The sequence below is a fragment of the Halichoerus grypus genome, chromosome 3 (assembly GCF_964656455.1).
Source record: "Halichoerus grypus chromosome 3, mHalGry1.hap1.1, whole genome shotgun sequence".
Taxonomy (NCBI): Eukaryota; Metazoa; Chordata; class Mammalia; order Carnivora; family Phocidae; genus Halichoerus; species Halichoerus grypus.
Window position 1 is genome coordinate 92,142,004 of NC_135714.1, and position 16,187 is coordinate 92,158,190.

General features: G+C 35.5%; 1 protein-coding gene across 4 annotated transcripts in view; it reads left to right on the plus strand.

The window, feature by feature from the left end:
* The window catches only part of LARP7 (La ribonucleoprotein 7, transcriptional regulator), a 41,438-nt gene that overhangs the window by 9,674 nt on the left and 15,577 nt on the right, over positions 1 to 16,187 (plus strand). For 2 of the 4 annotated variants that reach the window (XM_036089420.2, XM_036089417.2), the window contains exons 9-13: positions 901 to 1,049; positions 1,925 to 2,043; positions 5,439 to 5,598; positions 5,822 to 5,913; positions 10,304 to 10,899. In XM_036089420.2, the coding sequence (XP_035945313.2) occupies positions 901 to 1,049; positions 1,925 to 2,043; positions 5,439 to 5,598; positions 5,822 to 5,913; positions 10,304 to 10,384 (601 nt within the window). In that variant the 3' untranslated portion in view covers positions 10,385 to 10,899. Of the gene's footprint in view, positions 1 to 900; positions 1,050 to 1,924; positions 2,044 to 5,438; positions 5,599 to 5,821; positions 5,914 to 10,303; positions 10,900 to 16,187 lie in introns of those variants that run through there. The other 2 variants (XM_078069106.1, XM_078069105.1) reach the window with 1 other exon arrangement.

The following is a 16,187-nucleotide window of genomic DNA, read 5'->3' on the forward strand; positions in this document are numbered from 1 at the left end:
CCTTTGGGAAGAAAGTTTTTCCTAGCTTTCCTGAATCGTACTCCCCAAGTGTCTGTCCTCCTCTTGAAGGTTAAAAGGCAAGGACTTCAGGCACTTGTATTTATACTATTCTTAACTGCTGAATTCCTTTTGCCTTTTTATCTCAGAGAATCATTACAAGAGGTTTTTGTTATTCTAATGTATCAGCTCTCAGGGAATGTATGATCCTGGGTGGGTCTGGATACTTTTTTTTTTTTTTTTGAAGTATACAGATGTCAGTAATAACTGCTAAGACCATTACCACAAGATATCCTCCTCTTTCAAAAAAAAAAAAAAGCCCCTATCTGCTTGTTTGATGGCATAGATTAGAGTAACAATGCGCGCGCCTGTGGAGCCTGGAGGGGCATTGTGTTTCTATCTGGGGAAGCTCTAGCTGTTTGAAGAAACATCTACATGTTAAATATATGTAAATAAATAAAATGCTTCCATGGGGTGTTTTTTTCTTCTTAGAAATTCCTTTTGATTCGAGTAAATAATAAGGAATGTTCTCCCTCTCAAATTGGAAGCAGTTTAACAAATAATCTTTAAATTATAATCGGCCATTATTCCCCCAAAGATGACTAATTGTTACTAGCTAATTAATTCAAAGCTTTTGTTTTCATAAATAAAAACATTTGAAGCTTATTCAAGAATTGAATTGCCAAGTTTAAAACATTTAATCTGAATGTTGGGTCAGGGGAAACTAAACTCCCCTTTTCATATTTCCTGGATCACTTAGGACTCAAAAAGTAATTTGAATGTTTGTGTTTAAAGAAGGAAAAGCTAGGAGGAGTGGTTATAAGACACTGAATGTATATATTTAGATATTTTTATTTGCTCATCTGTGTTCACTACTTCAAAAGTACATTCTTTTCATTACAGGGGCGAATGGATGGATTTGAAAAAAGAGTATTTAGCACTGCAAAAGGCCAGCATGGCTTCTTTAAAAAAAACAATATCCCAAATAAAATTGGAGTCAAAAATGGAAACAAACGGAGTACCTACTACGTCTGAGATAAAAAATGAAAAAAGTAAACAACACTATGATAGTTGTTGTAGCATTATATTGTATTTAGATACTGATATACTATTTCTGAGTTATTATAGGATAAATCTTAATTTTTAAAAACTTAAATATACAATGGTAGTTATTAAAACAATTACTGATTTGTCATGGTATCCCAAATGTGCTATTTATGCTTGATACAAGAATATTTCAAATGGTTGTTATAAAATCTGTTTTTTCGTGGCACCTGGCTGGCCCAGAAGAGCATGCGACTCTTGATCTCAGGGTCATGTGTTTGAGACCTACATTGGGTCGTACAGATGACTAAAAAAAAAATAGTAGACTTAAGGTGTCTTTTTTAATGATTTAAGTTTGCATTCTTAATCATATTTAGTAATGAGTACCTAGTTTATGAATTGAGTAAGTCTATAGCAACAAAAATTGTAATTTCTCATCTATAATTTTATCCTAATATATTAAGATGTATTTTGAATTCTTATAAGTTGAAAATACAAATTTTCACATTTTTATCATAATGTTTATAGAATATTTTACATATTATTCTGTTTATTTCTTTATTAAGTAAAGTGCTTTATTATTCAGCTAAGGGAAACAGGGCAGGTTTTCTTATTGTTTAAGGTTTTACAAGTGTTCCTCTAACTACACTTTGCAATTAGAGTGATAAAAGTTTTGGTATTTTATTTCATGCTAATCTGCAATAAGCAGTATGGCATCCAGCATAATTTAGTAAATTAATTATTTTACAATGAAATTTAAGTAAATTTGAATTATTTAAATCAGCCTAAGAAATCATTGTTGTTATTCTCAAGTGGGCCTACTAAGTATTAAATTATTAAGTGTAAGAGGCTTATTTCTGGTCTTTCCTTTTCAAATCAACAGCAAACAGTGAAGAGGGTTGTCCCCAGGAAAAGGTTAATGCAGCAGGACCACAGTTTGTGAGTGGCGTGATTGTGAAGATCATTAGCACTGAGCCTCTACCTGGCAGGAAACAAGTCAGGGTAATGCTTTTGTGTGTCAAGGGTAGTTGTTGCTCTTTCCTCTTTAAAATTTACCCATCTGAAAATGTTTTGCATTATAGGAAATGAAGAAAATAAAATTAGAATTTATTCCTCTGTGGAAAAATACTTCTAGGATATGATTCCACAGTAACTCTTGTGTTTGTTTGACTTGAAGCAAAATCTGCATTATGAAATTCTTCACTGGATCAGATTTTGCAATGAGTACGGTTGAAACATCCTTCTGTAGAACTGCACTTTGTGCTTATTTTTCTTGGTGCCCTTAATGGTTGACTGTTGTGTAGTTGAATGAACAGGCCTTACTGTGGTCATTATAACTTAAAAGAATAAAAATAGTAAAATGCTGTCATAATATTACTTATTTAGGGGACATTATCTGTTTTCAGAGAAAATGGGTTTTAGAAAATACTTAATGTCAAAACTTTTTGACGATTTAATCAACATTACAGTTCATCTGAAATTATTTTGAACTTTTAATCATCTGCTATTGTCTGATTTTTGTAGCAAACTAAAGAGTTTGTAATTTGTTTTCATTAGCTTTCAGTAGATTCTTAAAAGATTTTGTGACCTAAAAAAAGTCAGAACTGTTTTCATATAAAAGGGATAATATGCTTATTTTTAACTTACCATAAACGATTTTGTCTGTTAGTCCTCTTGGAAATTGAAATTTTTTTCCTGGGAGAAATGCAGGATTTTTTGGAGAAAAGAGCTTTTGTTAATTTTATTTTTTAAATGTTGTATTTTCAGTTTGTGCTGTTTTAAAAATATCAAACAATTACAGAAAAGTTAAAATATTTTGAAAAGCTACAAAAATTTTGTATGGGTATGCAAATAGAGTTTTACATAATTTACAGATTACTACATTTACTGCTCTACAATCTTTTTTTACTTACATATTTTATCTTCGAACAACATTTTGTACCAACAAAACATACTTCATTCTTATTGACATATTCCTGTGTAAAATGTCCTTTGGCATAGCAAATATATTTAAAATTGTTATACTGACATTCATCATCATGTAGTATGTTTTGGGTTTGCATAGACTCCTACCAGTCACGTTTTTTAACTTGCATAAATGAGGTTGCTCACTGTAATTATCTTGTGAACACTCTTCATCTAAAATCCTGTTTCTATCCTGTAAAATCTTGTAGCTATCACTAACGCATAAATTTAGATTCTGTTTATGATATTGATGAGGGATTTGGTGGATCCAAATTGGTATTACCAACTTGAATTTCAGAGTATGGTAGCAATATAGAATTTCAGGTCAGAAGGATTAAAAACTGAAGATGTAAATGATGCTGTGGTTAGTCAAGTTGCAAAAGATTTAAAAGTAAAATTAGGCAAAGTTTGCTCTTTGGAATAATTGTCATAGACTTCAATTATATTCACCAAAGACCTTTTTATTATCTAAATAGTAAGTATATCAATTAAACATTATTCATTTATCATCATCAAAATCAACAAAAACTGAGTTATAATGATGGTTTACTGTTGTCTGACTTGCCCTTGTGATTACCAGGCTAATTTGTCTTTTTTTTTTTTTAATTTTTTTATTATGTTAATCCCCATACATTACATCATTAGTTTTAGATATAGTGTTCCATGATTCATTGTTTGTGCATAACACCCAGTGCTCCATGCAGAACGTGCCCTCCTCAATACCCATCACCAGGCTAACCCATCTTCCCACCCCCCTAATTTGTCTTTTAAAGAAGGGTTTTCTTTTAGTCAGGAGATTAGCCTAACATTATAATGTCTATCGTAAATACCTTTTGAATTGTAGTTATCTATCTGATAAATTAATTACAGAACTTACTATTACCACCTAATACATCAGATTTCATCAACTTGATACCAGTTATTTGTCTTGCTTTGTTTCTAAATTTAGTACTTAAGTAGATAGCGAAATGGGAAGAATTGGCAAGTATATTTCTCTCCAGTTGTCTTATTTTTTCATTGAAGTAGCAATCATTTATTAAGTGCCTACTTTGAGATAGGCAGTATGCTAAGAGTGGGGGTGAGTTAAGACTTAGTCCCTGGTTTTGTAGGTTTTTATTGCTTATTCTTTATTATTAACTAATAAACTTTTCTTGTTTTATGATCAAATATTTTCACCTATTGCTTAGTTTTTTCTGTAATCCAGACTTTAAAAATCCAACATCTAAAAGTAATCTAAATTTCTTGTGGCTTGATATTTGGGTGAAAAAGAAAGGAAGCCAGATGGGTAGGCAAAACGTTTTTTTTAAACTGGGAATCTCCAGTAATTTCTTAAGCTTTCTGAATGGAAGTTGATGAATGAAGAATTATGTAACATTCCTGCATAATTGCATTGTTTACACCTAAGAACATGCTGGGAAAAAATAATTAGAAATGCAGGAATGTCGTTAATTTGCCCTCACAGCAGGCATTATAGCTAAAACTTCTCCTTGCTGCCTGACCACTCCTTGTTCAGAGGAGATTGTTTAGGTATTTCATCAGAAAGTATGAGCTCTTGGGGCACCTCGGTGGCTCAGTCGTTAAGCGTCTGTCTTGGGCTGAGATCATGATCCCAGGGCCCTGGGATCGAGTCCCGCATCAGGCTCCCTGCTCAGCAGGAAGCCTACTTCTCCCTTTCCCTCTCCCCCTGCTTGTGTCTCTCTCTGTCAAATAAATAAATAAAATCTTTAAAAAAAAAAAAAGAAAGAAAGTATGAGCTTTTGAGCTATATTCCCATAGATCTACTCGGGAACCTAGAATTTTTGTAGGTTCCCAGGAAACTTTTTCTCATGAGTTCAAAAAAAGTTGAATGTCTTTTTCATACATTTTAGGTCATAAGTGATTTTGTACAGGTAGTGTAAACACCTTGTCCACCAATCCATTGTGGGTTTTTTGTTTTTTAATTCATTGTAACTGCACTGAGACTTGGAACCCTCTTATTGATCTGGCATTTGGGGGAAATTACTTGTACATTCTGCTCTACAAATCTGTTGTCCTTGTGCAGTGTTCCCATTCTAGTTAATATTTTACGATTGTGCTTGATTAAAAGAAAGTTATGATTAGAGTTCCCAAGTTTGTTCAGGTCAGTTTTCAAGCGTATTTGTGTTTTACCGGTGCCTGGCTGGCTCAGTCAGTGGAGTGTACGACTCTTGATCTTGGGGTTTTGAATTCGAGCCCCATGTCAGGAGTAGAGATTAGTTAAAAATAAAAAATCATTAAAAGAAGATATTTGTGTGTATTTTAGAAGAAATGTTAATGTAGGATAGTCACTCCTCATTTTAAACTGTATATGGCTGACTTATATAGTACATTCTGTCACAACCATGGGAATAGTTTTAGGATTCTTGTGAAACTTTCTTATTATTTATTTAAAGTCTTTCTAAATTCTAATGCAGGATACTTTGGCAGCAATCTCAGAAGTTGTTTATGTTGATCTGCTAGAAGGAGATACAGAGTGCCATGCTAGATTTAAAACTCCTGAGGATGCTCAAGCTGTAATAAACGCGTATACAGAAATTAAAAAGAAACACTGCTGGAACCTCGAGATCCTTTCTGGTAAAAATTCATAGAATCTTTTTTTTTTAATAATTCTTATCTAGGGGTGAGTGTGTTGTATTTTCTGAGTTTGGCTAGTAAGATTAGTTTAATTTTCATATTCTAATATGCATAAAGTAGTATTAAATATAATCAGACAACTACAGTTTTTTTATTGAAATGTGATTAATGCCTTGAATACGTTTCTTCATATGTATCAGTGATTGTCGTTTTTGTTTTTAAGGTGACCATGAGCAGAGGTATTGGCAGAAGATTTTGGTAGATAGGCAGGCCAAACTTAATCAGCCTCGTGAAAAGAAAAGAGGCACTGAAAAGGTAATTCATTTTTTGGTTTTTGTTGTTCAGTAGCCTAAATTCAACATTCGCTTGAATGTTTTCTGAAAGTCAGTAATGTGTAGCCCTAAAATAACCTTGGTTTTGCTAGACACAACAAAGATTTACATGGTATATACTGCATTATAGATTGTGAGAGAATACTTGTTTTTTTAGATTTTGAAATACACGAAATTAGAATTATTTTCCCCATAAGGGTGCATAATTTAGAGTTTTCTTGTTTTGCTTTTTTTACTGTAACTAGTGGTGGCAATTTAAACAGTATTGATTTCTAGCTGCTGTGTTTTGTAGTTTTGTCGTAAATGATTATTTCAAGATTGTCTTAATGGTAAAACACAACATATTTGAGAGTGTAGTTTTTAAAGATAGGAGCCTCCACAGATAATACCGGGAAACTTAATGCATAAGGTTTGCTGTAGCAATGATAAGCTTTATTCCTTTTTCTCTAGAATACTCAACAAGTGAAGGAAACAAGCTTAAATACATGAAATAATTTAAAGCAAGACTGTCAGTAATTTTGTTTTAAATGACACTGAGTAATTTATCATACTTACTGTTGCTTGTGAGCTGTAACGTTTATTCTTTTAAAACAAATTATTATATGTGTAAAAGATTAGTACATCTTTAAGTGCTTAGAACAAATTAGGGCACATAAAAACTAATACTATTATCAAAATTTTAAAATGCTTATTATAAGACAAAAATATGAAAAGTTATGTATTCTTCTATGATTCATTAGCACTTAAAATCATACTTTCTGTATTTTAGGTTTGTTGATTTAGGATTCTAATTCTATTTTCGTTTTATTACATAAAAATCTAGTGCTTTTTCATCAGCCTTGCATTGCCTAGGATTCACTGGAATTTAAGATTATTTGGGTGCGGGGGAGGTTTCCTACTGGTCTTTGTTAATTCTGTTTGCATGAATACAGACTGAATTTGCTGAGATGTGGGAAGGCCTTCTTCCTCCCTAAAGACTCATTCAGGTCTATGAGGTGTTAATTTCAAAGCCTGCTTGAGATTATTTAAATGTTAAAATCATTGATCCAGAACTCACGACTAAAATGAAATCGCTTTGTTAAATAATTGTTATCCTTCTAATTGGTGTGAAGTTTCATTTAAGTTGTATATGTTTTTAAAAGTAGGAATTAGTCATTTTGTTTTCCAGAAAGATCTGATCTCCATAAATTAAATTTAAAGTGAGGAAATAAACACTGACTAGGGAGTTTCATAAATTGGGCTGGAAAACAATGTGTAGCTCTGTTATTCAGTTGGAAAATTGTTTTCTGATCTCATTTATCTGTTGCACCATCAAGCTTTTTCTTAGCATGATTTGTTTCATAAACAGTATAGGATCCTAGCTGAAACTATGAAAGTAGACTTCTATCACAAAGTGAAAATATGGCACCACACAAAGTAGGTATTGTACAGGCTTTTCAGAGGAGACAATTAGTATGTCAGTCGACTTTTTTGATAATTCATTTAATTAATATTTTTTGAGTGCTCATTTTTGTTGCCCACTGTTCTAGGAACTGGGGATAGAGCCAGGAGTAACAAAGTTCCCTGGTTTCATGAAGTTTACAGATGAACAGTTTAGGACAGGTGATGACAGGTGCTGTGTAGAATAATCATATTAAAGGATATCATGAGATAGCTTTCCATCAGGTGAGGTTGTCCAGGAAGTTCTCTGAAAGTGACATTAAGACACACCTTAGGAAAGTGAGCAAGCAAGCCAGAGATTTTAAAGGCACAGCTTTCCAGGCACAGGCAGCAGAAACTGCAGAAGCCTTGAAGGGAAGGAGGCTATTATAGCTAGAATACTGGGAGTTAAGCACCTTATTAAAGGGAGTTAAATATTTAGAAAAAAATTTAGCAGCCAAAAGTATGACATTAGCACTTTTCTCATACTACAGCTTTACGTTTCCACAGTAATGTTATATTACTTGGTCCATAACTGAATTAAAGAAAAGCACTGGTAATAAATCCTGGTTCTTAATTTTCACCTTATGAAGCAGAAGGAGACTGGGGACAGTTTCCTAAGCCCCAGTCAGTTTATACAGAATTAAAAGACAAAAAGGGGAATAGGTGAAGGAAAAAGTTATTCTTTGTGGGTAAAGACCTCTCAGAAAAGATCAGTAAGGGCGCCTGGGTGGCTCAGTTGGTTAAGCGACTGCCTTCGGCTCAGGTCATGATCCTGGAGTCCCTGGATCGAGTCCCGCATCGGGCTCCCTGCTCGGCAGGGAGCCTGCTTCACCCTCTGACCCTCCCCCCTCTCATGTGCTATCTCTCTCTCATTCTCTCTGTCTTAAATAAATAAATAAAATCTTTAAAAAAAAAAAAGAAAAGATCAGTAAGATGAAGGAAATATCTGCCAGATAGGGTCTCACTCATTCTTGCTAGACCAAGCCTTTGTTGTCTTCCCTATCACTCTGAGCACATTGGTAAAATTAGATAACAGCTACTGGAAACAGAGTGAGTCTTTTCTCGTTTGTCTTTATCTTTTAAAGCATATTTGAAATGTTTTTTATCACCAAGGTCTTTTCTCTACAAATTACCAATAGTCAGATATTCAGCAGGTAAAGGCAGAATTCACAAAATATGTGAACAGAGTTATAAATAACTTATATTTTGACTCACTTCACTGATGAATAGGCTTTTAGTTTAATCTTAAAGTGACTTCCTAGAAAAACAACAAATACGGGGTGCCCCTATTTTCATTTCCAAAGTAACCAGACTTTAAATATATCCCATAAACCTTTACTTCCATAGATGCAAGCCCTGACTCTGGCTTTGCTGAAGTCTAGAGACCTTTGAAATGTGGATGAATGTGGGTGAATGTGGTCCTCGTGTGGCAGTCACTATTTCCTATCATAAACAGACAATTTGGTGACCTGGGCAACTTTTGAATTTTTTCCTTAAATCCTTGTTTTTTTAACTTGTCCAGCCAGTCTATCTATAGACTGACTCACACTCTTTAGCTTTTAAGTAAACTTTTAATGATTTAGTAAACATTTTAAGAAACTAAAAAATAAATAAAAGTGACTTCCTGCCAACGGCCACAGTCATCAAACACTTTAATGAACGTCTAATGAATACTTAACTAGAATCTGTATTTTTAAGAGAACAAGATTTTCATTTCTTCCAAAGCAACAGAAGATATTTAAAACTTTTACATCAAGAAAACTTTTGGAATATTTAGCCATCTTAAATGGTCTTCTACATTCCACGTAATTTCATTTGCCTTCTTTAAAAATATTAAAAGGCATCTAACTGGCTCAGTCAGTGGAATGTGTGACTCTTGATCTTGGAGTTGATTTCAAGCCCCATGTTGAGTATAGAGATTACTTAAAAATAAAATCTCTTTTAAAATTTTTAAAAATGAGGGGTGCCTGAGTGGCTCAGTTGTTAAGCTAATGTCTGCCTTCAGCTCAGGCCATGATTCCCAGGTCCTGGGATCCAGCCCCACATCGGGCTCCCTGCTTGGCGGGGAGCCTGCTTCTCCCTCTCCTACTCCCCCTGCTTGTGTTCCCTCTCTAGCTTTCTCTCTCTGTCAAATAAATAAATTCTTTTAAAAAAATAATAAAAAATAAAATTAAAAAAAATAAAATATTTATGTAAGGGTATAATAAATAATAAGTACTCTTAATAGCAGATCCTTAGTTGGAATATTTTAATTTTCAAATTTGTAAGCAAACCTTTATGTAGCACTCAGCCCAAAATATACTGTCTTCATTCAAGTAATGATTACTCAAGTAATTAATACTCAAGCCCAAGGGGGATATGAAACAACTAACAAATACAGGTGCTGAACCTTCCTAAAAGGTTAAAAATTTCCGGCATGGAGTGGTTGTTTTTTGTTTTTTTTTTTAACTTTTTTTTTTTTTTTTTTTAAGATTTTATTTATTCATTTGAGACACAGAGATACAGAGAGAGAGAGAGAGCATGAGCAGGGAGAGAGGCAGAGGGAGAGGGAGAAGCAGGCTCCCCGCTGAGCAGGGAGCCCGATGCAGGGCTCTATCCCAGGATGCTGGGATCATGACCTGAGCCGAAGGCGAAGGCAGACGCTTAACCATCTGAGCCACCCAGGCGCCCGGAGTGGTTGTTTTTAATCGAAAAATTCTCAGTGATGTGGAAGGAAAGTGGGAGTGTTTTAGTAATTCTAAGATTTAATATCTATTATACTTAATAAACCATAATCCTAAACAGTTCTCTCTGTAATTGATTTGGCCTAAGCTTAATTTATCTCATTTGTGTACCTTTCTCTCTTTTAAAAAAATTTTATTCAAACTGATAGTTGTGAAATTTTTTACTCATGATTATCTTTTTGTTTTAGGTATACGATACATTATAATTTCTAATTTTTTTCTCCACAGTTAATCACCAAAGCTGAAAAGATTAGACTTGCAAAGACTCAGCAAGCAAGTAAACATATTAGATTTTCTGAATATGATTGAGAAACGGTTTTGGGTCACCTCTTAAGATTTCACTGGACACTTGAACTTTTCTTAGGAAATCCATTTTATTTTGGTAGTAATAGTTTTTCTGAAACCTATATTAATTAGAAGAAATACCTTTGTTCTTTAATTTGTAAGTAAGACTTTTTGTTCAGACAAGTACATTGTATACCACAGTTTTTCATTAAAAACATTTTATTTGCTGACATTATCTTATGCAAATCAACCTCGAAGTGATTTAGTAAATGTTTTGAACATTATCATTAATTTTGTTTTTATATTACAAAAACAATATTTACAAAAATACTACTACATAGTTTAGAAAAAAATGTTTGACAATGCACTCACTCTACTTATTTTGTAATTTGTTTTTTTCCTTTTCAAATACCTTTTCATGTTGATTTATACAGAGACTTATGTGTGATATTTCATTCTGTTTATTGCACTTTGCTTATCTGAGCTTCCACTGAATGGGCCATATGAACTGTTTCCAATTAAAATGTTAAACTTTAAAAGTATTGAGTTTGTTTCTCATAAATGAGGTTAGACAAAAGAAAATGTACCAGATGCTGTGAACATGGGGAGAAAAAAATCTTCTAAGAATCAGCCTTAGGCATAACTGAACTCTCTATCATTTTATTCAGAAAAATCTCAGACCTGGCATATTTAAGGCCTTCTTAGAACTGAACTGAACCTACAGGGTCTGTTCATGACTAGCATCTTAATCCCTTATAAGAATATCAGAAACATACTCTGGACAGCCAAGGGGTTTATTTCCTTGGGCTACAAACCATTTGTAGTTCCATCAGCTTTGTCCAGAAGTGGGCCTAATTTGGTGCCCATTCTATGCATTGTGGAAGACCCAAAGTTAGGAAACTATTTACTTCTATGGGCCAAGGATTTGAGGAGATTGGCTACCTCAGTAGCAGGGGTGACAGTAGCTTATTACTAGTAAAAATAGGTATCTAGCAAGTTGCCATTGACTCCTTTTTGTTCTCTCCGTGAAGGAAATCTAACAAAGATCTGTAAATAGTTGCTAAACCTTATTATGAGGATTATGACCAAATATGCTTCGTATGTTCCAGAATAATCAAAACTTAGATGTCTGTTTCAAGGATTCAGTTGATATCGGTGAGGACTCTCTTAAGGTGACTTTGGAAAGGTTATCAAGTAAAATTTCAGAAATTTTCCCCTTGGCAGTTTTTTAAAACAAGATAAGTGCTCATTGAACAACTAGCTTTGGCCACTTCTAGCACTTGGGAGATATTAGTGAAGCACATCAGACAAAGATCCCTCTCTTCTTGGGCCTTATAGTCCAGCAGTAGATAGAGACCATAAACAAAAATAAGTAAAGTTACATACTTTGTTAGGTAACTCCTTAGGACAAACAAAAAAAGTGGAGGAGACACCCCATTTGTTTGTTTATTCTTCTGTTTATTCTTTAATTCATTTAATTAAAAGAATATTTATTTAGCCCCTACTACATATTAGACACTGACACTATAGACTTTAGAGATATGAAGAAGAGGTAAGGTGCTCTGCCCTTGAGTATACAGCCTTGGGGAAGACAGACAAGCCAACATAATTATGATAGAATGTAAATGATGTAAGTACCTCCAGATGATCTGGGATAGTTCCTGAAAGCTAAGTCACAATTTTGAATGACCTTCCAAGGTGTCTGTGAACCTTTAATCTTTTGGGTGAGTGAATTTCCTTTTTATCCAACACTTAGCACATATTAACAGCTTAATAGATATTGTTTAGTTGAGTTGAACTGAATGTATGTTTCAGGTTGTTCCCCAAGGGCAGATGTTATGATTTACTTACATGAGGGATACTTTCTTTCTGTACTTGATTCTCCTATTCACATTCCTTCCCCCCCCCCTTTTTAAGTGCCTGCTTATGTACCTGTCTTTGTGCATTTCAGTGGGATTTGCTTTCTTAACTGCAAAACCAATTTTATTTAAGAACCTTGCATTAGCTCAGTATCTCTCACTCATTGGCCATTGTCTGTTGTTAGTAGTTGTTGAACCTGAAGCACTTACCAAAGGTTATAATAGCTAGTCTAGATTTAAGCTCAGTTTCTCTTACTCTAAAGACCACACATAACAACTGTAATACGTCCCCCTTTCCTGCCCTCCCGCCTTCCGTCCGTCCTTCCTTATTTATTCATTCCAGCCAATGTTTTGCATCTCATGGTAGTGATACACTATAGTTTATATAACCGTGCTTCCATTAAACTTGTAAAGTTGTCTGCTCTTTTTTACTACTAAGAGCAACGCTGCAGTGAACATCATGTCCTCCTTTGTTGATGTGTGTGAGTATATCTGCAGGATAGATTTCTGGAATAGGAATTGTTGGGGCAAAGATATCTTTTAGGGGCACCTGGCTGGCTCAGTTGGTAGAGCACATGACTCTTAATCTCAGAGTCATGAATTCAAGCTCCACATTGGGCATGGAGCCTACTTAAAATTTAAAAAAAAAAAAAAAGTTGCCTAGTGTGGGGCTCGATCCTTGGAACCTGGGATCACTACCCCAGCTGAAGGCTGACACTTAACGAACTGAGCCATCCAGGCGCCCCAAAAGTTTATATAGTGTGTCTGAAATAGTCCAAAAGTATTTAACTTTTCATTACCAACAATTACATTTTCCTTTTTTTTTTTAAAGATTTTATTTATTTGACAGAGACAGAGCAGGAACACAAGCAGGGAGAGTGGGAGAGGGAGAAACAGGCTTCCCGAGGAGCAGGGAGCCCAATGCGGGGCTCGATCCCAGAACTCCAGGATCATGACCTGAGCCGAAGGCAAACTCTCAACGACTGAGCCACCCAGGCGTCCCTACATTTTCCTTTTTTTGTACTAAAGTCTTATTTTTTTTATTTGACAGAGGGCATGAGCAGGGGGAGGAGCTCTAGGGGAAAGGGAGAAGCACTCCCTGCTGAGCAGGGAGCCTGACGTGGGACTCCATCCCAGGACACTGGGATCATGACCTGAGCCGAAGGCAGACACTTAAGGACTGAGCCACCCAGGCACCCCAGGGCATGCGACTCTTGATCTCAGGGTTGTGAGTTGGAGCCCCATGTTGGGCGTAGAGTTTACTTTAAAAAGAAAAATACAGGTTCTAATCAGTCTTTTTCTTTCTTTTTTTTTTTTTTTAGTCTTTTTTCATTTTTGCTGTTCTGAGAGGTGAAAATGTATCTCATTGCTGCCTTCATATGCATTTATGTGATTACTCTGAGATTGAGTACTTTACGCATGCTTCTTTAATATCTATCTATCTATATATATATCCTCAGCAAAGTGCTTTTCTTAGATTTTATAGGATGGATAATTTTTTCTTAATGACTGATCTGCAGAACTTTTTAAGTTAACATATCCTTGTAAATACTTTCTCCAATTCAACCACTTGCCTTTCAACTTAGTTTATAAAACAGTTGCTGTTTTTTGTTTGTTTTTAAAGATTTTATTTATTTATTTGTAAGAGACAGCCAAAGAGTACAAGCAGGGGGAGGGGCAGAGGGAGAAGCAGACTGCCTGTGGAGCAGGGAGCCTGATGTGGGACTTGATTCCGGGACCCTGGGATCATGACCTGAGCTGAAGGCAGAAGCCTAATGACTGAGCCACCCAGGCACCCCTATAATACAGTTGTTATGTAAATATTTTATATTTTTACAGAGCCATGTCTTTTAATCTGCATTTAACAGAAAATTATTTCCCAGTCTGGGGCCTATGAGTCCTGCCTTCATTTCTTATTCTCTGATGTCTAGAAGATTGACATATAAATAGGAATCTTCTTGAGTTAGCATGAGTGAGTTTGTTTGCAGCCAATACAACATTAATTAAAGTAATACCTTTCTTTAAAAAATAAATCACACATTTTATTTTTTAAATACCTTGGGAAGTTTATAATGAGCAATTAGGAAAAAAAACTAGGAAAGAGTCACACTAGGAAAGAGTCCACACTGTCACTTTTAGTTATTCCCCACGTGTCTATTGACTTATTTAAAGATATCACAAACAAGGTTGTAGTTCATATAGGCACACAAGTCATGCACCACTGGTAGCATTTGCATAGACAACACTGTGAAGGTGTTCTTGGAGTTGCGTAGTACACAGTCTGCACACCATACATGACAAAACAAAACAAAAAACTAACTTCATGTAAATTATCACAGTAGTCCAGGTCTGAGGTGATCCAAACCTGGATGCAGGATTTGTATTACAGACAGATCATCAATGAAGTAAGGGCTTCAGGGACAGGAATTAGAACAGGGTTTTCTAAATGTGGTCTGTCACATTTTGCAACGATTATAGGAGAAACTTCTGTAGCAATACATAGAGCTATAATCATAACTATATTCTAAGTAGCTACTGAAAGGTTCTAGAATTGCCTTATCTTGCCTAACCAGGGCTTAGTCTTAAAAGTGTCTTGGGGCGCCTGGGTGGCTCGGTTGAGCGTCTGGCTCTTGATTTCAGCTCAGGTCATGATCAGGGTCATGAGATGGAACCCTGTGTTGCGCTCCATGCTCCTCAGAGGGTGTGCTTGAGATTCTCTCCTCTCCCTCAGCCCCTACTTCCCATGCAGGCACACACACTCTCTAAAATAAATAAATCTTAAAAAAAAAACTTGTGTTTTGGGGGCACCTGGCTGGCTTTGTCTGTAGAACATGTGACTCTTGATCTTGGGGTCATGAGGTGAAGCCCACGTTGGGCATAGAGTTTATTTTTAAAGTTTTTATTTATTTATTTGTAAGAGAGCACAAGCAGGGGCGGGGGAGCGGCAGGCAGAGGGAGAAGATGAAGCAGGGAGCAGAGAGCCCGATGCGGGGCTCGATCCCAGGACCCTGAGATCATGACCTGAGCTGAAGGCAGATGCTTAACCAACTGAGCCACCCGGGTGTCCCTGGCATAAAGTAAGGTATATCTTAAAATAATAATAATGAATATCTTTTAACTTTTATTTTCTTAAAATTCAACTTAATCTCTATTTCAGGCCTCATATCCCACAAAACTCTTAATCTCAGTCAATTTAGGGTTCTATCCCTTTTCCTTAGAGTTGAATCTGCATTCTAGGTGCTTACGCAGTACCAAGTGAGAGGGGCACGCATTTGTCTCCAGTCATATTATCTGAGAAGGCCACTATCCCAGTTAGTTCCAAGTCATTTGTTGATAGGTATCCCTGTTCCTGCATGTACTTAGCCCAGTAGGACTCAAAAATCACTACAGAGTTTTTGTGATGTGCTGTAACTTGCCCAGTTCAGGGAGTAAACACTCGGTGATTGTCGATTCACTTCTCTTCATCTGTCAGAGTAAGGATAGGTCAGTATGGGTTGGATCCCATACTGACCTATCCTGCAACATATTTACAGAATAAGTATGCAAGACAGGAAAAATAAACAGAAAAAAGAGTAAGTGTTCAAGAGCATGTGAGAAATTGAATTATTTACTTTTTTTTTTCTTTTTAAGAAGGCTCTACACCCAGTATGGGGCTTGAACTCATGACCCTGAGATCAAGAGTCGCATGCTCTACTAACTGAGCCGGTCAGGACCCTTGCCTCTATTATTTTCTATTCTTTGGTTGCAAGAAATAGAAACTAACTCCACTAGATTAAGCAAAAGAAAAAATTATTGTAAATATGGGGGAGACTTGTGGAATCTGAGTAAGTAGATGAGTAATAAGCCTCATGAAGTCCAGGAGGCCAGGCAGCTGTGGATTTCCTGACAGGAGTTTTTAGAGAGGCTACTTTGGATTACTGTTCAGTTGATTCAGCAACTGTGTTCTTCAGGCTCATGGACTCTCAGTT